At 58.7% G+C, this 21,259-nt stretch overlaps 1 protein-coding gene across 1 annotated transcript in view; it reads left to right on the forward strand.

The window, feature by feature from the left end:
* The first annotated feature begins 1,214 nt into the window (after window positions 1-1,214).
* The window catches only part of COL16A1 (collagen type XVI alpha 1 chain), a 49,208-nt gene continuing 29,163 nt past the window's right edge, over window positions 1,215-21,259 (forward strand). Inside the window, exons 1-38 of the mRNA XM_080799904.1 lie at window positions 1,215-1,309; window positions 2,859-2,965; window positions 4,871-4,945; window positions 5,053-5,170; window positions 6,057-6,180; window positions 6,501-6,767; window positions 7,309-7,389; window positions 7,541-7,666; window positions 8,413-8,466; window positions 8,752-8,778; window positions 9,355-9,390; window positions 10,419-10,445; window positions 11,518-11,580; window positions 11,850-11,891; window positions 12,016-12,060; window positions 12,165-12,200; window positions 12,571-12,633; window positions 12,973-13,017; window positions 13,102-13,197; window positions 13,371-13,409; window positions 13,997-14,041; window positions 14,209-14,244; window positions 14,382-14,492; window positions 14,885-14,920; window positions 15,147-15,182; window positions 15,264-15,374; window positions 15,695-15,739; window positions 17,461-17,496; window positions 17,633-17,677; window positions 17,996-18,127; window positions 18,888-18,923; window positions 19,119-19,226; window positions 19,544-19,666; window positions 19,774-19,827; window positions 20,043-20,084; window positions 20,436-20,471; window positions 20,578-20,631; window positions 20,798-20,866. Coding sequence (XP_080656030.1) covers window positions 2,893-2,965; window positions 4,871-4,945; window positions 5,053-5,170; window positions 6,057-6,180; window positions 6,501-6,767; window positions 7,309-7,389; window positions 7,541-7,666; window positions 8,413-8,466; window positions 8,752-8,778; window positions 9,355-9,390; window positions 10,419-10,445; window positions 11,518-11,580; window positions 11,850-11,891; window positions 12,016-12,060; window positions 12,165-12,200; window positions 12,571-12,633; window positions 12,973-13,017; window positions 13,102-13,197; window positions 13,371-13,409; window positions 13,997-14,041; window positions 14,209-14,244; window positions 14,382-14,492; window positions 14,885-14,920; window positions 15,147-15,182; window positions 15,264-15,374; window positions 15,695-15,739; window positions 17,461-17,496; window positions 17,633-17,677; window positions 17,996-18,127; window positions 18,888-18,923; window positions 19,119-19,226; window positions 19,544-19,666; window positions 19,774-19,827; window positions 20,043-20,084; window positions 20,436-20,471; window positions 20,578-20,631; window positions 20,798-20,866 — 2,592 coding nt within the window. The 5' untranslated portion in view covers window positions 1,215-1,309; window positions 2,859-2,892. The remainder of the gene's footprint in view (window positions 1,310-2,858; window positions 2,966-4,870; window positions 4,946-5,052; window positions 5,171-6,056; window positions 6,181-6,500; window positions 6,768-7,308; window positions 7,390-7,540; window positions 7,667-8,412; window positions 8,467-8,751; window positions 8,779-9,354; window positions 9,391-10,418; window positions 10,446-11,517; window positions 11,581-11,849; window positions 11,892-12,015; window positions 12,061-12,164; window positions 12,201-12,570; window positions 12,634-12,972; window positions 13,018-13,101; window positions 13,198-13,370; window positions 13,410-13,996; window positions 14,042-14,208; window positions 14,245-14,381; window positions 14,493-14,884; window positions 14,921-15,146; window positions 15,183-15,263; window positions 15,375-15,694; window positions 15,740-17,460; window positions 17,497-17,632; window positions 17,678-17,995; window positions 18,128-18,887; window positions 18,924-19,118; window positions 19,227-19,543; window positions 19,667-19,773; window positions 19,828-20,042; window positions 20,085-20,435; window positions 20,472-20,577; window positions 20,632-20,797; window positions 20,867-21,259) is intronic.

Here is a 21,259-nt window from a genome sequence, read left to right on the forward strand (position 1 = left end):
CTCCTGCCAGTGTTCATGTTAATAAAGATAATAATAATGAATATTTATTGAGCTCCTTTTTAAAAACATCATTTTTATTACTTGACAATCCTCGTTTCTTACAGCTCTTCTTTTTAGGGCTTTTTATAGCTATCCTTGCATGTTTATTTTTTTAAGCGGACTTGACCCCCAAGGCGGGGCTCAAACTCTTGATTCCAAGATCAAGAGTCCCATGCTCCACGGATGGAGCCAGCCAGGCGCCCCATAGGGAGCTCCTCTTTTGTGCCAGACCCTGTATAAAGCCCTTTGATAGACTTCCACTCATTTCCTGCTCACAACAACCCTGTGAGGTATAGCGATCATTATCCCATCATACAGATGAAAAAGGGAGTCCGAGTTAAATAGTGAGTTCCAAGCCACAAAGCTAGAGCAGAGGACAGGGACTGGAGTCCTTCTAACCTCACGGAGTCAGGAAGAAGGGAACCTGCCGGGCTCCACTCCTCTGGGCAAGAGGCTAGAGCAGAACGGGTTAATGCAGCGCCCACCCCAACTCTGGGACGACCTCCTCTCCCCATGCCCCAGTTCAGCTCAGACCGAGGAACAGACTAACTGGGAACATGAGGCTAAGAAACTGGAAATAGCTGACCGAGGAGGCCTGGGCAGCAGCCACGTCACCGCTGCCACGGAACTGGGGAGGAGGGTCTGCAACCCCCCGCCCGCCCTCTCCAGCCTTCTGGAACCCCTGCCAGGCGAAGGGAAAGGGGTGGCACCGGGGAGGCCCTTCACGCTCCGGCCGGGCCCTTAAAGGGCCGGCCTCCCCCACCCCGCGGCGGCCGCTGGCTGCAGAGCCCCCTCGCAGGGCAGCTCCGGGCACGCAGGGTCCCGCCCCGCTCGCTGCAGAGCTCACCTGGCGGGGAAGCGGGCGGGGCGCGCGCGGGCGCGGGGCCAGGCCGGGAGCGGGACCGTGCGTCCCGCCGGCCGTCTCTGCCACCGCCGGAGCCCCCTCCCGGCCCTCCCTCCTGCCTCCCGCTCGGCGGGCGGGTCCAGCTGTGTTCCATTAGCTGCCCTGGCACGTTCCCAGCCCCCTGGAACCGCCCCTCTTCCCCCGCCCGGAGTGGCCGGCGGTCCCCGGCAGACAGGCGCGCGCTCGCTCGCGGGGCAGCATTCAGCCCCCGGAGCTAGCGACCTGGGAAGCCGGGTCTTCGCGGCCCGTCGGAAGTGATCGAGGACCTCGCCCGCGGGCCTGAGGAACCCAGCCCCCCTGCTTCCCCTGGCTGGCTGCCCCCGGGCTACGTGGATTACTCAGGGAGGTGGGGGATCCCCAGCCACGGTAAGTGGGGGGTGGAGTGGGCTGCCTCGGGGCTCTGGGTGGAAGCACTTCTGCCTCCAGCTTGCTGTGTGACTCGGGCCAAGTGGCATCCCGCGCCTGGACCTCAGTTGCTTTCTCCGTAGGGGAGCTCTAAACTCCATCTCAGTTCTGCTCTCCCTGCCCCCAAATCCGCGCCTTTGTATTAGGATGGGATCACATCTTTGGAAGCTTCTCTCATATCCCTGCAGCCCCTGCTCTGGGGAGTGGAGGCTGGAGGGGATGAGCAGGAAGGGGACAAGCCCACCGATATTCCCCCCTCCACATGTGGTCACAGGCCTCCCGCAGCTGGCAGCTCTTCCCCGGGCAGGATGGGGAGGCCGGGATAGGGTTTTGGGTGATGGGATGTGCCCACCCCTAGGAAGGAGGGCGAGTGGGGTGGAGAAACCGTTCTGCCCCAGGAACAAGGGGATCGGGATTCTATCTCCAAATATATTGAGGTGAGGGATCCTTCTTGCGCTCACTCCCTATTCAGGACTGAGGGAAGGGAAATAGAATTCCATAACAGCTGGGGGGAATGAGGTCAGACTTGCATAAGAACTTCCCGACAGGAGGGCCTACTGGAGGGGTAGTCATAGGCTGGCTATGGGCACGTGTGTACGTGCAAACTGGTATGTCTGGGTAGATCGGTGAACATGTGTCTCTGAGAGCAATCCTGTATGCAGGTAGGTCTGTACGCACGCGCTAGCACAAATGTGTCCATGTGGACACGTGCTTATGTATCTGCGTGTGTCACGCTGACACATGAATAACTCTGTGTGTGCACGTGCAAGTGCTGTCTGTCTCAGGGGAGGCCGGATGATGTATGGGTCTGCTGGCCGCTTGCTGAGCCTGCATTGATTTATCTGGGCCCATCCATCAGGGTTTAATAAAACTAAAAGACGAGCATCCATCAGCGGGGGAGGTTGGCAACAAGGTCCTGAGCCCGGTGACCCGCTTTCCCACCCACCGTACCCATTGGTGAAACTTCCTTGGCCCACACACAACTCTGTGATACCTGCCAGGAGACGCAGCTCCTGACCTTGTGGGTGCCTGGCAGGACTGACTGGCTGAGCCGGGTTCCGCTAGCCAGGTACCAGGCCAGTATATAGCAATACAGAGCTGTATAGGTTGGTAAGACATTGAAATACTTCTAAGTGTCTTGGTAGTCTCTGTCTCAAGCCCTCTCCCTCTCCCAGTTCACCTGGCCTTCTAGGACCTTCTAGATCTCTCCTTAATCCAGCAACTACCCACCAGCACCATCCAAAACTGTCCGGACCCAGAATGCGCCAGCCAGCGTTCTGCTCTGGCTGATCCGTGTCCGTGCCATACCGGTGGTTAAATATTTTGATATTACCCTGGCCCAAATCCTAGCCCAGGACCTGTGGTTGGGCCTCTGAGAGGGACGGATGCTTGGCCAGCCCTCCTCCCACCCCAGCACGAGGGCCTGGGCCCCACGGGCCGGCTGCTCCTTGCCTCTGGATCACGTCATGTGAGCTCAGGAATCCACCTCCACGGTCTCTGTGGTTTTCAGGAACTGGGGCTGTGGCCGACCTCTCCGGACCAGGATGCAGGCGCCTTGGGTCCCTGGCTTGTGGCTGCTTAGTCTCTGGGCCGTGTGCAGCCGGGGGGCAGACACAGGTGAGGAGCCATATGAGGCTTGGGGTGCCATTGGCCTGTGATTGGCTGCCTGATGTACAGGTGTGGCCATGTGCCTAGGTCACGTGGGTGTTTATGGAGGGAGGGTCAGAGGGTGGGCTTGGGGTGGCCTGAGGCGTTGGAGTGGTGTGAGCCAGAGTGTCTTTGTGCTTCTGTCTGTGTGTTTGTCCATCTCTGAGTCTTTCTGCGGCAAGAGCGGCTCTGTACCTATTCCTGCGTCTCTGTGTGTGAGACACAGCCCTCCTCCCTTCCTCCGACGACCCCCCCCACCCCCGGCATGTGAGCCCATCCTGCGCACACGCAGGCCCGTGACTTTCCTGCAGAAGGAAGCTGCATCTTGAAAGAGGCCCAGGCCCTTCCACTCCTTTTCATGGTGGAGAATCCATCCTCCAGCCCACGTGCTGCTCCTCCTCCACGGCTGGCCCTGGATCCCGAATAAACGGCCCGCCTCGAGGCCCAGACGCTGGATGGGACAGAGGGTGCAGCTTTCCAGGGCCCAAAGCCAGAGGAAGTTGACCGGGCAACTTGCCCTGCCCTGCTGGGTGCCCTCTGGGTTTCGAGCTTAGCTGCCCGGCTGAGCAGAAATAGAACTCCTAGGACCCGAAACGAGCCGAGGGAGGCAGAAAAAGCAAAGTGCCGATGTGAGAGGGGTGTGCGGCCAGCACCCATGTGATTGCCCGCAGGTTGTGTGTGTACATATGTGTTTCTGCATGTATGCTCGTGTGCCTTGCTCTCTCCCTCACCGGGTTCCCTGGGGGATGGGGCAGGGAATTTCAACATCTGTAAGGAATCTGGGCCTGTTGCCAAGGGGTGAGTCACCCATTGCTGCTGCCGATGCTGAAGACAGTGATAGTCCTTCTGGCCAGACCAGGGGGAGGGGGACTTCAGTGGGGTCACTGGGCCCAGGGATCCAGGAGTCTTTCTTCCAGCTAGGCAGCCAGGGAGTCCAATGCCCAGCTTCTTGGAGCTGTACCCGTTGTCCTGTCCCAGCTATCCCACCTGCAGTGATGGGAAGGCCTCTTTGAGTCTGGCCTTTTTCTCCTCTTGTAGCACCTTTCCTGACATTTTGCTCAGTCATCCCTGAGAGGAGGCAGGCCCATGGCTGCCTGTCTGTCCCTTCAGGGTTCTGGAGACCATAATTAAGCTATTCTTTTCTAGGAGCCTTTACCCAGTTAATATACCCTATATGGAGCTCCAAGGTGTGGGTGGTTCCCTTGAGCTTGTGGTCCCTTCAGGCCCTCGGTCTCTTCTCACTGTTTCGTAAGGTAGTTATCCAGGTGAAAAGTCATTCTGTTGGCTCAGACTTGTGTCTGGTTTGCTTTTCTGCTTTAGATGTAGGAAGTAAACTCCACCCACTGCCGAGAACACGTGTACCGGCTGTACATGGCATCCCCAGGGGCACGGGCATCTGTAACTCACGCATGTGCAGACATGCTCATGTGCTCATATATAACACAAGCATGCATAATGTGATTTTCTTTACCCCCAGGTGCCCTTGCCCCCTGCTTGGGTGTATATGCAGGAGGAAGCACATGTTTATATCCAGCTCTCTACTGAGATTTGCTTTTGCTCCTTCTCTTGCTGACCTTCCCCCTGACTTGGAATCATGGGGGATTTGAGTTCCAGGAGTTCTGGTCCTGCTCTGCTGTGAACTCACTTCGTGGCCTTGGGCCCAGCCTCAGTCTCTGGACCTCAGTCTTCCCATCTGTATACTGGGGGTCCTCCTGGCTCCCAGGGCAGCCAGGGTCAGAAGGCAAGAGGTAAAAGCAGCCCCAAGGCAGGTTCCCCATTTTGGGGGAACAAAAACTTGCTTCTCTCCAGCTTCCCCAAGAGCCTGGACTCTTCAGCCAGAGGCCACTGAATGGCCCACTGCCGATTCTCTTCCAGGCGAGCAGTGTCCTCCTTCACAACAGGAAGGACTCAAATTGGAGCACAGAAGCCATTTATCGACCAATGTGACCGGTGAGTGCCCATCTCATTCAGCTGTCCCCCTCCCCCATCTTCCTGGAGTGGCTGTTACCCCTCCTCACCTGCCCAGCAGAGCTCTTCATTGGGTGTCTCCCCCAAAGGCTTTAATCTCATCCGCCGACTCAACCTCATGAAAACATCTGCCATCAAGAAGATCCGCAACCCCAAGGGGCCCCTCATCCTTCGACTGGGGGCAGCCGCGATCACCCAGCCAGTACGGTAAAGGCCCCAGTGCGACCACTGGGAATTAACACTCCCTGGCAACTCTGGACGTGGGACCAAAACCCAGGGGTGCCTGTGGGTCATTATAGCCTACCCCCTGCTGGGAGTCCGTCTGGTTCCTGCCCCTGGGGCTTGCAGGGTGGGCCCAGAGGAGATGCGTGGCAGACCCACCCTCTGTCCCGTCCCTTCCCTACCTCTGGCTAGTAGAGGTAGCCATCCTATGGGCGCTGGGAAGACCCCGGGATGGGGGTGGGAAGCTGGCAAGAGTCATGTTGTATGTGTGTGTATGGATGTGTGTGTGAGAAAGAGAGAGCACGTACCCACATGTGCCTGTGGGTGAGGTTCAAACTCCTAGAAGTCCCCTGGGGGTCTGGCCCCTGCTTCCCTCTCCAGCCTCACCTTCCAAACCGTTCCTCTTTCTTGCCAGCTGCTCCCGTCACACTCAATGCTTCTTACCTTTTGTTAGTACCTCTTCTCCCAGCCCCATCCTGGCTGTCCTGGGTTCCAGGGAAGCCCGGAGTCTGTGGAAGAACTCAACCACACTTGACACGAAATAGTGACATAGTCATCCTGGGGATTCTTTGTCTAGGGTCCTACCTCTCCCCCCTGTGGCTCCCCGTCAGACTTGAAGGCTCCACGAGGGCAGGAACCTTCTCTGTGTTTTCACCACTGCTACTCCCCAGCAGCTGGACCCACTTGGCACGTAGTAGGCACTCAGGCGATGTCAGTAGAGTGAACGGACATGCTCATGTGTGTGTCGGTTTGGAGGTGTGGGCCTGTGCGTGTCTCACGCTGGTTCGGCCGTCCTGAGGGCCCAGGGTGGGCAGTGGCTGGCCTCTCACCTGAGCCTCAGCGTCCTCTCCCTGCCCTGCCCTGCCCCCAGACGAGTGTTCCCTCGGGGCCTCCCCGATGAGTTCGCCCTGGTGCTGACGCTCTTGCTGAAGAAACACACCCACCAGAGCACGTGGTATTTATTCCAAGTGACCGATGGAGATGGGTACCCACAGGTGAGCTTGACACCTCTGCCCCGTCCCCCCATGGCTCTGAGGGCATCGAGCAGTACCCGTCCAGCCCGACCTCTGTCCCAGCTTGTGAATTCAGGGACCCCTCTGCCCCATCCCCAGTGCCCACCCTCGAGGCTACCCTGCGCCCAGCAGCTCCTGTCCCCTTCCTTCAGGGTGGATGGCTCTGTGGCCCTACCAGCTTTCCTGTCTTTCTGGGCTTCAGGTCTGCCTCCTGTGAAATGACTTTGAGAGCCCCGCACTTTGCCAGACTGAGCCTGTGGGGCTCTGACTCTCTGCCCTCTTTCTTTCCCAATGCTGCACAGATTTCCCTGGAAGTCAACAGCCCAGAGCGGAGTCTGGAGCTCCGGGCCCGGGGCCAAGATGGTGACTTTGTGTCCTGCATCTTCCGGGTGCCCCAGCTCTTTGACCTGCGCTGGCACAAGCTGGTGCTGAGCGTGGCTGAACGTGTGGCCTCCGTGCATGTGGACTGTACCTCAGCCTCCTCGAAGCCTCTGGGGCCCCGGCGACCCATGCGGCCCGTGGGCCATGTCTTTCTGGGCTTGGATGCTGACCAGGGGAAGCCCGTCTCGGTGAGTGCTAGGTCGGGCGCTGGCCTCTGTTCCCGCCTTCTGGGGGCCGGAATGAGCTCCCTGGAATCTGTATCTGACCAGGTCCTTCCCTTGCTCAGAATCCTCTTGTGGTTCCCCATGGCCCTACACGTAGTAACCTGGCATTCAAGGCCCTTCATGATCTGGTCCCTAGAAATGTCCATGGTTTATCTCCTTCCTTTACGTCTCTCTGTACGGCTTACTCTGGTCAATTCCTTCCTAGTCAACCATCTCACCTGCTACTTTCATGCCTGCTCGCCTTTGCCTGTGCTGTTGCATACTCATCCACAGGACATCTACCGGTCCTTCAAGGCCTCGCTGAACCTGAACCTCCTCTGGCCCTGTTCCTCTGGGCCAAAGCGAACTTTTCTCCCTCCTCTCCATCTTTCCTGCATGTGCAGCTCTGTTTCACTTTACTCCTGACAATCTCTCCAGGTGAGACTGGAAACCCTATGAGGGCAAACCGCTGAGTCGTTTGATCAAACGAAGTGGGAAACTGATTTGTGTGTCTTGTCCCCTGCAGTTTGACCTTCAGCAGGCACACATCTACTGTGACCCAGAGCTTGTGCTGGAGGAGGGATGCTGTGAGATCTTACCAGGCGGGGTGAGTGGTCCTGCTCTGGCCCAGCTGGGAAGGTCTGGGGCACAGTGTGCTGGAGAGGGGTGACCGGGATGACCTGGGAGCTTAGGATGAGTAGGGTTTGGGGGGGGTTTGCCTTATGTACTGACCCCAGTCCTTCCCCCACTCTGGACAGTGTCCCCCAGAGACCTCCAAGGCTCGCCGGGATACCCAGAGCAATGAGCTCATCGAGATTAATCCACAGACTGAAGGCAGGGTCTACACCCGCTGCTTTTGCCTGGAGGAGCCTCAAAACAGCAAGGTGGGTGGGCGGGACAGGTAGACATGAGCGCCGGTAGGTATAAGTGAGACCGGGGTCCAGCACAGGGCCAGTTGTGCCTGGGGTAGGGAGGGCACTGGAAGCCCCACCTGTCTCTGGACCACCCCTGTAGGATTCAAGGAGACAGAGCCCACTGTATGAAGCTGTTGGCATGGAGAGATGTGCCTCTAGCTCTGGCACTACCCAGCCCTCACTGGTGTCACCCAGGACCCCTCTGGTGATGTCAGGACCAGGTTTGCACCCAAAGGCAGTATCTCCGGGACAGGGGTACCTGGGGTCAGAGCCCAGGCCCCACTGCTTCCCTCCGGGCTTGCTTGCTTTCGCGGGCCCAGCCCCAGCCAATGGCAGGTTGGTCTTACACCCAGCACCATGGCCAGCTGCCCTACCCACTCTCAGGTTCTTTAGGGTGGCGGGGAAGACCAGTCCCTCCCTTTGCCCCACCCCCAAGCTGGGCAGCCTCCCTGCCCGCTGGGCATTGTGCCAGCCTTTGGCTGCAGGAACACAGGCTCCCATTGATTCATGGTCTTGTTTTCTCCGACATCACGTGGGTGGGGGGAGGAGGAGGAGGGCCTGGGGGAGTGCCAGGAGCCTGAGCAGGCTCTCGATGCCTGGCGAGGTGCTAGCTGAGGGGCCACCTGGGGCCATGCCCCCACCTGGGTGCCCCTTTCCAACATGGGTCCCTGCACTGCCCCGTCTTCAAGAGTTCCTTTTTCACTCCGTCTGCCCAGGTGGACGCCCAACTGACAGGAAGCATCAGCCAGAAGGCAGAGAGGGGAACAAAGGTAGAGATGGTAGGGGGAGGGCAGGGGATGGAGTCCGTCGTGCCCTCTGGCTGCTCTTTGTGCCCTCTGTAGACCCCTGGAATAAGCCACTGTACTCCCACTCACGTCCCCCTGCCCCCACTCCTGGACCGAGCTGAGGACGCACAGGAGGGATGAATGGGGGCGGGCCAGACAGTACCTGGCACAGTGCAGGGCACCCGCTCCCGATGGTTCTTGGGTAGGAGTATTGGACAGGGCCTCACAGCCTCTGCCTCCTGCCCATCACCATGCCCTCCCTCTTCCCAGGCCCGGCAGGAGACAGCAGCCGATGAGGTAAGCCTCCCATCTAGACTGGCAAAAAGAGCTTGGTTGAAGGGGTGCCAGCATGAACCCTTTGGACAGGCTCTGGGGCATCAGATCTGGGCATGGGGGTTTGGGATGACAACGCAGCTCCCAGCATTCCCCTGGGGCTCAGTGCTGGGCCCGGTCTGCCTGCTGCCTCTCCTTGGGTGGGTGGAGATGGTGGTAGTTGTGGGGGTAGTTAGTCCTGGACACTCCTGCTGAGTTGGCAGCAGATGGCCACGGGCATCATGGGAGGAATCCAGGCCTTGGCTGTGGGACCCCAGATCCTGGGCCTCCCTCTGCCCCCACACGCTGTGGAACCCAGATCCCACTGCTACTCCTCTCTGGGCTTCGGTTTCCTTGTGTGGGGAATGGCTTGGCTCTGTTTGGCTGGGAGGTGAGGGATGAGGCTTGTTGGGTAGGGTTCCTATCTTCCTGCCCCCTTAGACTTCACCCAGGACACACATGGTGTTCTGTGTGCTTGGTGTGTGCATGCGGGGGAATGGGGTGGGGAGGGCTGGCCTCGGGCTCTCCGACCTGACCTCCTGGCCCATTCTTCCCTTGCAGTGCCCACCCTGTGTCCATGGTGCCCGGGGAAGCAACGTGAGTGAATAGAGGGTGTGCAGGCTGTGGTGGGCGGGGCCTGGGAGTGGGCTAGTTGGCTTCCTGGTTAAGGACAAGCAGGCCTTTGTGTTCTTATCGCACCCCCTCCCTGCACATCCCCCAGAGCTGGGCTTGACTCCCACCCCCATCCCCACCAAGGGCAGCATGGAAGGAAGCCTCACGCTTTACGATCATGGCAATGTATTGGGATCCAGGGATGGAATGGGGACAGGGTGGTGACTGGTGGGACCACAACCTTGGTTGCTGATCCCAGCTTTCCACTCCCCACAAGGACTCGGGGCTGCTGTGCTTGAAGGCCTCCCACATCACCTTGGAGGCCTCGAGAAGGGGAAGGCTGATTTGGGGTGACACGGCCTGGCACTGACCCCGAAACCCATGTTGGCTCAGGCCGTCCCCTCCTCTGCCTGTCTAGCTGGCTCTGGCCCATTCTCCCTCTGGGGGTCCAGAAGGAGAAGGGAGAGGGCTCGGTGTGAGCATGGCTAGTACCCAAATATGCCTCTTCCGTGGGCAGCATAAGTCACTACTTTCCCACAGCCTGACATTCTGAATTGACATGCCACGTAAGTCCATAAAGGGCACAACCCCCCGTGGCCCTCAGCTCCAAGCCCCCTGAACTTGGGGGACACAGGAAGTACCCCTTCTGCTGCCTGGCCCTCTTTCCATCTAGCCCCCCACCAAATCTGGTGAGGCTGATGGTCCCCAGATATGCGGGAGTTACCATGGCAACTGAGCAGCCCTGTAAGCCTAACAACCAGGGGGCGGAGCTAGCTAAAACCAGACAGTTTAGAGAAAGGAGGTTAGACCCCCTCTGCAAGTCCAACAGCCTTGGGATATGAACTCAGCCTGCTGGGTGTCCTTGGAGACAGTGCTGTTGGTCTGCTGGGGGTCTTGGATTCAGGCTGTTGGTCTTGCCACAATGCTGGGTGGCCCTGGCTTAGTTGCTTGCCTTCTCTGCGCCCCTGGTTTTCTCTCTATCTCTGAGATATAATGCTCTCTTTGCGTCCTAGGTCACAGTCGGTCCCTCTGGACCCAAGGTGAGTCCAAGATGGAGAACAGGACCCTTTTGCCCTTTTGGCAGTCCTAGCCTGTCCCACAGCATGTGGTCCCATGGTTGTCTGTTTCTATCTGGGCTACCCAGCCCTGTATGTGTGGGGGGTGGTTAGGGGGTATGTGTGTGTGTTGGAGGAAGTTGTGGGTCCTGTGTGTCTAAGGAAGGGCGTTAAGGGCGCTCCTTTGCTGAGTCCTACTGTGCCTCCCAGTGTGGGGCTCAAGTTCCTTCCCGCCTCCCCCAGAAGCACTCTGGAGGGCAGCTACTACCACTTTACTTCAGAAACACCCCAGACCCCACTGTGCCCCCTGTGTGGGACTGGGGGTGTCGGAGGGATTGTGTGTGGGGGGGGTCTGACTGTGTGCCTCCTGGCTTACATGTTCACATACGTGTGGCCCCCTGTGGTGGGGGGGCTGAGCCCTTGTCCTGGTGGGCCCGACAGGACCACCGGGCCTGTGGGCGACGGGGCGGGTGGCGCGCGTGTCAGTGGGGGTCTGTGCGCTCGTCCTTGCCCGAGGGAACGTAACTCAGCCCCTGGGGCTGCCTTCAGGTCCCGTTTCTTCCTCTCCCCAACCCCCTGAGGTCAGGGCTAATGGGAAGCCCATTTTATCGAGGAAGAGACTAAGTCTCAGAGAGGTGACGAGAGGCGCCCTGAGTCACGTGCTAGTCCGGGCGGGGCAGGATTTGAACTAAGTTAGTCTAGCACTCACCATCGTGGTTCTTGTCATCCCACATGTGTGCATCCGTGCACACGTGTCCCTGTGCCCCTGGGTGAGCTGCGTGCGAGCTCGCGTGCTTCGGTAGGGGTGTGGGGAAAGTACTCTTTTTTGTGAGACTATAGATTTGCCAAATATAGCCTCTTGGGGTGGGAGGGCCATATGGAGGAAGGCATATGGAATCCATATGTCACGCTGTGTGCATGGTTGGGGATTGGGGCAGGCTGTGCTCATTTACACACCCGTGCATAGGGGATGGGTAGAGAAGACAGCCTGAGGAGACCTTCCTTGGGTCTCCCATGTGCTCCCCCGGGTCCCAGCTCCCCGCTTTGATCTCCACAGGGAGGGAAAGGTGAGCGAGGCCTGCCTGGCCCATCAGGGCCCAAGGGAGAGAAGGGAGCCCGGGTAAGTGCCCCAACTATGCCCACTGCAGGGCCCTGCCTGGCTGTGCCCCGGGGGAGGGGGGCTGGGATGTGAACCATCCCATCCGCTCAGCCAAACCCCTGAAGCCTGGCCCACATGGCGGAGGATGGGTAGTGTCTTTCTAGGAGTTAGTATATGGGAGCCTCTATTTTTTAGGGGTACCTAGAAGATGCCCAGTGGGACTGTGGGCCTCTTAAGCCTATCCCTCTCAAAACAGGGTCCTACCCTGATCCCTCTTTCCCTCCCCTTAGGGCAGTGACTGTATCCGAATCTCCCCGGATGCCCCGCTTCAGGTAAGACCTGGAGGCAAGGCCTCCTTCAAGGTCATATGGGGTCAGCCCCCAGGGAAGGGGCTGTGCCCTTGGCAGCCCATGAGGTGACCCTGGGACCCTCTCAACACCTTCTCTCCCTGCTCAGTGTGCAGAAGGCCCGAAGGGAGAGAAGGGGGAGTCAGGAGCGTTGGTGAGTGTGGGACCGGGCTTGGGGCAGGCCCGTGGGGTCCTGGCCCAGCCTCTCCTTCCTTCCCTCACCCCTTCTTTTGTGTCCCCCCACCCCCGTTATCTCAGGGACCCTCAGGACTTCCAGGCTCTACAGGCCAGAAGGTAATGGGCCTGGATTTGGAGGGCCGGCTGCCCAGGAGGTCTGTGGGCCCTTCAGACTTGAGGAAGGAGATGTCTGAAGTCTTCTTGGAGGATGGAGAGCACCGTCCCCACCGAAGACTCTGTGTCCCTCCCAGTCACCCTGCTGGTCCCAATTCCCACCGACCCAGAGGGAAATGACACAGACTCGCTGAGAGTGGCTGGGCTGGGCTGGCTCGGAAGGTCCTTCTCTTGTCCACCTTCCTGGAGCGACAGAAGCCTTTCAGTCAGGGCAGACAGAAACTAGGGGTCTAGAAGGCAGTCCAGACAGAGCTGCTTTGGTTCTTCCAGCACTTTCTTTCAACCCCAGTTACGTTACCTTTTCCTTCCCCAGGGCCAGAAAGGCGAGAAGGGAGACGGAGGCATCAAGGGCTCGCCAGGAAAGCCAGGCCGTGATGTACGCTACTGGGGACCCTTCCTCGCCACAGCCCTGTGGCCCTCGGTGCAAAGCTGGAATTGACCAGCAGAGTCCAACCTGCTAGCCTTGCTCAGACAGAACAGAAACCCAGGGAAGGGGAGGCAGGGCCCCAGGAAGCAGAGCAAGGAGGGGACGGAAAAGGATCCAAGTCCAGGCCCCCGGGCTCCTAGCCTAAGAGTCCCTGACCTCTAGTGCTGTGATGCTGATGTCTGATCATCTTGGCTTTGGGGAGGGGCACTGAGGGGAGGGGGCAGTTGGCTGCTGCCCCAGGAAGGTGCCAGGCCTCAGGCTTTTCTTCCACCTTCCCCGACTCCACAGGGCCGGCCGGGGGAGATCTGCGTCATGGGGCCCAAAGGACAAAAGGTGAGTTGTGGCGTCTGTGGGACAGAGCGTGGGTGGTGGGGCTGAGGCGGCGGCTTTCTCACACCAACCTTATGTCTGTGCCAGGGAGACCCTGGCTTCGTGGGGCCTGAGGGGCTGGCAGGAGAGCCTGGGCGCCCCGGCCTCCCTGGGCCCCCTGGGATAGGACTTCCGGGGACCCCGGTGAGTATTTCTAGCTCTCCTGCTGTTCTTTCCTCAGAAACCCTTCTCTTGCTTGGCCAGGGCTGGGGAGATAAGGCCCCTGGGGGTCCTGGTTGGGGGAAGGGGCTCGAGTAGGTCTCACTGTGATGTGGGACCCCTGGGAAGCCTCTACCTGATGCTGTTTCTGCCCTCAGGGGGACCCAGGTGGCCCGCCAGGCCCTAAAGGAGACAAGGTAAGCACAGGCAGGAGTATGGGCACCACTGCATGGTGGAAGGAGGCAGAAGGGGACCCAGGGCAGCAGGCATGCATGCGGGGAAGGAGCCAGACATTCAGCTGAGGAGGCTGGTCAGCTCAGCCAGGGCCCTCACTGGGGAGGGTCCCCATCCCAGCACTTGCTGACATGGGAGCCCTGGCCTGGGTTCCAGTCATGGGGACAGGTAGGCCGAAATCTAGTAATGACCAGAAAGGCTACACCTGGGGGACCCAAGCTCATTTTAGGGTCTTATGCCTTGATGAGCAGAAAGTCCTGGAAAGGACTGTCTGTCTGTTTGTCTGCTATGGTTCCTCTGGGGTCACCCAGATTCCCCTTGACCTGCTGCACTGGGGAAGGGATACACAGAGGCCTCGTATCCTTCCTTCTTTTGCAAGCAGAAGGACTTGGGTTACACGTGGAGAGGGACAGGCAGCAGGCAGGAAGTGCTTGCTGACCAAGCCGACCAGGAGGAGTTGGGAGATTTGACTGAGATCATGCTGCCAATTCAGAGAAGGGGCTGAGGTCATGACTAGGAGCCTCCCCCTTAACCTTTCTTCTGACCCCAGGGCAGCTCGGGGATGCCAGGAAAAGAAGGTCCTGGTGGGAAACCTGTAAGTAAGCCCAGGCTGGACGGGGAGGGGGGCTGCTGTCCACCATGCCCAGGGCTGGTCTACCAAGGCCTCCAGAGAGAGGGGGCCGGGTCCTTGGGGCCTCCCTTGGCATACCAGTCCCTCTGGCTGGCACTAACCACTAACATTTACTGCTTCTTCTCCAACAGGGGAAGCCAGGGGTGCCGGGGCTGAAGGGAGAGAAGGTGAGGTCCAGGCTGGGTGACACCGGGATGGGGTGGGAGTGGGAGGCCCTCTTTGAGGGTGACACTGAGCCTCAGGAGTGCTGGACATTCTCTAGGGACCTGTTGTTTGTCCACTCACAGTCTCTCTCTTCTGCTAGGGTGACCCCTGTGAAGTGTGCCCAACGCTGCCTGAAGGCTTCCAGAACTTCGTGGGGCTCCCTGGAAAGCCAGGACCCAAGGGTGAGCCAGGCGATCCTGCACCAGCCAAGGTGAGTGCCCAGGTGGCCATTGAGGGGCCCCCCAAAAAACCTGGGAGTGTGATCCTGGAGAGGAGTCTGGTGCTTGACAGAGGGGCTGGGTACTCCTCTTAGCCATAGAGAGATTGTGGGCAGAGAGTCCCGGATCTAGATGGGAGCTGGGTTGAACCATAGAGTGGAGGGTTGGGCTAGAAGGTCACCCAGGTCTCCGTGGCTACCTCCTAGGGCTCTTGAAGGAGGCTCTAAGATGCCTTTTGGGCAGGCTGGGGTGGAGCCAGCCCTTATAGTGAGTGGGGCTGTGCCCTCCTTCTGGGACTGGGTGTTGGTTGGGGGGCAGGGCTGGGCTACAATCCTGGGCTCGACTCCCCACCCCACTCCACTCTCTCCCCCACACTTTCTTTCAGGAGGGCCTGGGAGCTGTTGGATGGAAAGGTGATCGGGTAGGTACAGGAACTTTCCAGTAAGGTAGCTTAGACTGGCCTGATTTCCTCCCATCTATTATGTGGGTTGATGAGCCCTGGCTCTGGGTGCTGATCTTGAACCCCATAGAACCCCTGGGTATTTGTAGGGTTTATGGTGTGTAACACTGCATTCCTCACATACGGCTAGGAAGTTTGGGGGGCCCGACAGGCCCAGTCTCAGCCCATAAACCTTTTCTCCCTGTAGGGAGACCCTGGCATCCAAGGCCCCAAAGGAGAGAAGGTAAGGGAACACCGGTCTCCTGGCTGCGTCCCTGCCCCCCAACCGCTGGGGGCCTTTCCAATTCTTTTCTTCCTTCCCCAGGGGGACTCCTGCTTGTCCTGCAGCTTAGCTGTAGGGTCCCAGCATCTTGGGCCCTCCACAGGGGCCAAAGGAGATACGGGCGCCCCTGGCTTCGGTTTGCCTGGCCTCCCGGTGAGTGACTAGCCACACCGGTGGCTTCCCTGGCTCTTCTGGCTCTGAGTCTCGAGGCAGAGACCAAGAAGGAGGCCCTGACGCGGGTGTCCCAGGCCTGCAGCCTCACTTCCCCCTCCATCCCTACACTGCCCCAGGCTGCTTGCCCCTGGGGGCTCCCTCTTAGGACCTCCAAGTGCCCAGTTGCAGGACAGGAATAACGGCCAGCTACCTGCAGAGTCGTGGCATTCCTAATTCCAAGCTGGCCTTTCTCTTTCTGGGTGGATGCTGGGACCGTGGAAGTGGGAAGAGGCTCTAATTGTGACCTGATTGCTTTTCAGGGGAAAGTTGGGGCTCCAGGGCCAGCAGGGCTGAAAGGAGAGAAGGTGAGATCTGAGTTAGCTTTCAGGGACCCTGGGGCTTTCTTGGCAGGGAGGCCGGAAATAGGGACGATACAGACGAGAGATCAAATCCACGGTGAAAAAAAAAGTCATCGGTGTTTTGCAGACAGGAGTCTCCTTGTGAGAGCCCGCATGCTCTCCAAGAGAATTCCTTGTTGTATTTTTATTTTATTGATCATCGAAAATAATTAGGCACACGTAAGACTGCCCTTTAATAAAATAACCATATTTGATTATCCTTTACCATTTATCATGGGCCAGGCCCCGTTCCAAGTGTTCGTACATGTGTTAACTTGTTTCCCCCTCCTAAAACCTGATGGGGAGCTACTCCATTCTTCTCGTTTTACGGATGAAGAATTGGAGGTTGGAGGAGGCCAAGTCAGTTCCCCAAGGCCACATGGCTGCTTGGGTGTAGAGCTGGGATCTGAGCCTGGGAATCTGGCTCCAGAGTCTGTAATCTTTGCCACTCGGCTGGGCCGCTTGATTTTGGTGCCCGTGTTCCCATCTGTATGTTTGATTGTGGTGGAGACAAATGACAGCGCTCCCCACACAAGGGCTTCTGTGGGTGGGTGAGTGTTCAAGGCTGACAAACACCACAATATACGTTCAGACTCCGCTCTGTCGGGCAAACCACACCTGGCATTTCTCAGATGGAACTTCTGTTCCCCCACCTCTTAGTGGCGGGGTCCCGGTCTCAGTAAATGGCAGGTCCCCAGCTCCTCCAGCCCCAGACCTGTAGCTTCCTGGCTCCCCTGCCTGCCGCACGCCCTCGCCTGCCTCTGAAAGTTCCACCAGCCGCCTCTCTGTTGGCACCCTCCCTCCCCTGCTCCTGAGTCCCAGCGTGGCTCAGCTGCCTGCGGCCACCACAGCCTGTCCACGGCCCATTTGTCGGCCGGCAGCTAACATGACGTGCCCTTGTAAAAAGAGCTCAGGTTTCATTATCTCCCTGCTTAAAATCCTTCATGACTGACTCTGTCTATACCAAAGTCCTGCTATGCCTAGCAACACCCTGGGTGACCGGCCCCTGCCCGCTTTCCTGCTGGCTCTCCTCTCCCTGGTTCTGGGGCTTTAGGTGTGTATCCCCCTTCCTTTCTGGGCCCCATCAAGGCTGCTCTCACCTCTTAGATTCTGTACTGTGACTCCCGCTTTCTAGCACATTCTTCCTCTCTATGCTCCCCCCACTGCTTTCACTGGCTGGCCTGATTCTTGTCTTTCTGATGATAATCGTGGTCAACACTTCGCTGACCCCTGTCCAAAGTGGCCTCCCCTGTCTCATCTCCCTGCCTGTTTCCTTTGCTGCGCTCATCACAGTTTACAGTTGCTGTGACTCCAAAAATTCTGGTTTTCCCCACAAGTATGTAAACTCCACGAGGTGCTTACGCACTGCTTCCTGCGTCCGACCCGCGCCTCGGCCTTGCACACCGTGTTGGCGTCCAGCGAATAGCCATTGGATGAATGAATGAGTGACCTTTGGGGGCTGGGATTCTGTGAAGTGAGGCTGGGGGCAGGAACTTTCCACAGACTCTCCTGGGAACCTTGGGGGCAATCCCCTTCCCTCTCTGGGCCTCAGTTTCCCTCACCAGGAAATGAGAGGGGTAGGCAGTCTAGATGTCCTCACTGGGTACTTTTTGTGGTTTGTGGTTTGGGACTGACCTGCACCTGTCAGGCCACCTCACTTTAACCCTATGTTTTCTGCTTTGCTCCAGGGTAATTTTGGGGAGGCAGGGCCAGCGGGCCGGCAGGTGAGTGTGCTCTGTGACAGCTCTGGGGGAGGAGGAAACGGGGGAAGTGGGGGGGGGAAGACCTGGAGTGTGCCCAGCATAGCCCCCGCAGGTGACCGGCCTCACACATGGCTTCTTTTCTTAATCGATTACACAGGGCCCACCAGGGCCAGCGGGAGCCACAGGCATCAAAGGGGAGAAGGTGAGTCTGGGGACATTCCCCACCTGCAGGCGGGGTGAACTTCTTCAGCACACACTTGCTCTAATTCCAGCCTTTCAAGGCTCCCCACTGCCTGAGGGTAACCTCTTGCTCCTTAGTATGGCCTCTGAGATCTTGATGACCTTGATGATGTGGCTCCCACCTTCGTTTCTTACCTGTCCTCCCACAGTCTCTCCTAAGATATCCCTCCTCCCACAGAGATGCTGTCAGGCCTGGCTCAGTTCCCTAGGCCCCAGATCCCAAGCCTGGCCTAGGATCCCCTGCCACCCCCCATCCTGACCCTGTGTCCTTGCTTGGCAGGGGGAGCCTTGTGAGCCATGCCCAGCCCTGTCCAGACCTCAGGATGGGGAAAGCTACATGGTGGCCTTGCCTGGCCCTCCTGGAGAGAAGGGAGAGCCCGGGCCTCCAGGCTTCGGCTTACCAGGAAAACAGGTGAGTTCCTGGGTTGTTGCAGGCAAGGCTCAAAGGAGGGAAGGGACCCCTGCCTGGGTCTCTTGGCTCCATGGACAGAGGGGAGCAGGTGGGAGGGTGTGGAAGCGTCAGCACTTCTGTCTCCAGAGGAGGCTGGCCTCAGGGGCCTCAGCCCTTCCTCCCAGGACGCAGCCTGGCAGAGCACGCAGAGCACCAACTTGGGACCCGCCGGGCCTGGGTTCAAACTCTAGCTCTGCTTTTTACTCACTCTTCGACTTGAGCAAGTTACTCCTCTCCGTGCCTCTGCTTCCTCTGCGTGGCGTTGTTGGAGAGCCTCGGGATGCTGTGTGTGAAGCATTTCACAGCTCACAACAGACATCCAGGAAGTGATGGCTACCACGGGGCCCATTACTATTGCGGCTTTACTGGGAGCAGCGAGCGCTGGCACAGGGTACAGTCTGTGCCACACACTGCTTCACACATCCTGGCACGTCCAACCTCACAGGGACTCTACAGGATAGAGGCCAGAGCCATTTTTATCTTCCCCATTGACAGATAAGGAAGCCGAGTCACAGAGAGGTTAAGTAACTTGCCCAGGGTTGCCCGGGCAGGAGTCTGGCTCGTTTCTTCTCTGCATCTATACAGAATCACTTCCCCCAGAACGGGAGTAGGGATTTTGTTCTGTTTTGCATACGACTGTATTCCCCGTGTCTAACACAGTGCAGGACACTTAGCGGTGTCCGCTGTGAGTGCATGGGTGCTAGAAATGCTTTCTCCCCAGGGCAAGGCTGGAGAGCGTGGACTGAAGGGGCAGAAGGTGAGAACCTCGTGGGCTTGGGTGGGCACCACCCATCTGACGAGCTTTCCACCTCCTTTTCCTGATTGTACTATGCCCACTCTCCCCTCCCTGGACAGACCCCAGCCCCAGTGAAGGGTCTCTGAGTGCCTTTAGTTCCCAAGAGCGCAGTCTGCCCCTGCTGGGTCGGCCCTTCTTGACCCCTGCTCCTTACAGGGTGATGCTGGGAATCCTGGAGATCCTGGAGTGCCAGGCACCACGGGGCAGCCGGGACTGTCGGGAGAGCCTGGGGTTCGGGGCCCCATGGGCCCGAAAGGAGAAAAGGTCAGTCAGGCAGGGGACATTTTGTTGAATGAACAAAAAAAAAAAAATCGGGCTGAGAGTTAATGAGGCGAGGGACGGCAGAGTCAGGCTGTGAGCCTTACGGGATATCAGAGTCACTGATGAAGATGCCTCAGCTCTTCTCCACGGCAGGGAGGAGAAGAGCAAAGAGTGTCAGGGGCTGTTTTGATTTCCCAGACTGAGATGGGGCACTGGAGGGGCAGAGCTCTTAGAGGGGCACAAGGACTCCCTTTGCAATGCCTCCTCCTGGCCTGGCCAGCCATGGCTCAGGGCTCTCGGCTGTGCCCATCTCTGACCAGGGTGATGGCTGCACGGCCTGCGCCAGCCTGCAGGGGGCAGTGACGAACATGGCGGGACTGCCCGGGAAGCCAGGCCCCAAAGGAGAACCCGGCCCAGAAGGCATGGGCCGGCCTGGTAAACCGGTGAGTCCTGGCTGCCTGCCCCCTGGTCTTTCCCTGCCTGAGCTTTGCCTTCTCTCTCACCTGCATCTTTCCCCCTGGGAGACCCATGGGCCACCTGTATCTTTTAGGGCCAGCCTGGTCTACCTGGAGTTCAAGGGCCCCCAGGACTGAAGGGCATCCAGGTACGTGTGTGTCTGGGGAGAGCCTGGGCTGCAGGTATGTGTGGTGAGGGCAGGCGTGGGCAGATACATAGGCCCATTGGGCCTGGAGTGGGGAAGATAGGCTACAGAGTGGGGAGAAGCTGGAAAAAAGGAGGTTAAGGGGAAGAGGCTAGGGAAGGAGGTTTTAAGGGGGAGCAGGAAATCTTGAGCCAAGGATTGTCCTTCTGCCTCTTCAGGGAGAACCCGGGCTTCCAGGAAAGGGAGTCCAAGGGCCCCAGGTGAGTGTTTAGCCTTACCTTTGCCTCCCTGTCCCCCAGTGCCTCCAACACTTCCATCAGCCAGCGGTTCACTCCCGTACACCCCCCAAACTACAGAGCTCTGTCTGCCCTCGAACGCTCAAGGGCACGGCTCTGGCATAGGGAATCAGTCAGCAGCCCTGTAGCAGTGGCTGGCCTGCTATTACTTCTGTGGAGGACCTTGGCTTGGCCCCCTGTCTCTCTTACCCTCACAGTCTTTCCGCGGAGCTCTCTGGACTTTGGGCTGGTAGATGCCCCAGCCCAGACCAGCTGTGCCGGTGGGACAGCTTGGCCTGGGCAGCTGTGGCCCAGCCTGTGGTTTCTGACTTGCAGGGGGAACCTGGAGTCCAGGGTTTGCCTGGTATTCAGGTATGTCCACTTTGGGGTCCAGAGGAGACTGGGGGCCGGGGATGGGAAGGGAAAAGGAGGGAAGGGGAAGGAACCCTTTAGGACAAGGGTTAACGTCTGTCTGCAGGGACTTCCAGGACCTCGGGGACCACCTGGACCTGTTGGAGAGAAGGGTGCCAAGGTGAGCCTCTGCCTCGTAGGGCGCTAGCCCCGTGGTGTTTTGGAGTATCTTGGCTGAGGGGACAGGGGACCTGTGACATGCCCACCGCAGGGCCACCCAAGACCTGATCTGATGCATCTCACCTGCCTGATTACCCCTGGTAGCCTCCGTGTCCTCTTTTCTACAGGGGTCTCCAGGACTGAAAGGGGCTCCTGGGCCTATGGGGCCCCCTGGTGCCAGCGTCTCTGGGCCTCCGGTAAGGGTCCTCTCTGCGCTCTGTGCTGGACGCTTGCTGGGGCCAAGGCCCTTACTGCTGGGAAGAGGGCACAGGGTTGACCCCGCTGGGGCATGGCAGCATGGGGGACGGGAGGAGGGAAGCCCAGCCTCCGAGAAGGAAGACCACCCCGTCTGGATAGGGGCACCTGACTAATGATGTTACCAATCCCCATCATTTTGGGAGCAGTGGCTGCTAAGCCTGCTGCTAAGCTCTAGACCCACAGGGATCTGCTTAAACCTTAAACCTCCCTGAAAGGGAATGGCTGTTACCGTCCCTGTTTCATAGATGAGGAGCTGAAGGCCAGAGTGTGAGGGGGCCGAGGCAGGACTTGAACCCTGGTCTGTCTGACTCAAAGCACGCATGGGAACTCAC

Source organism: Martes martes (assembly GCF_963455335.1).
Source record: "Martes martes genome assembly, chromosome: 4".
Lineage (NCBI taxonomy): Eukaryota > Metazoa > Chordata > Mammalia > Carnivora > Mustelidae > Martes > Martes martes.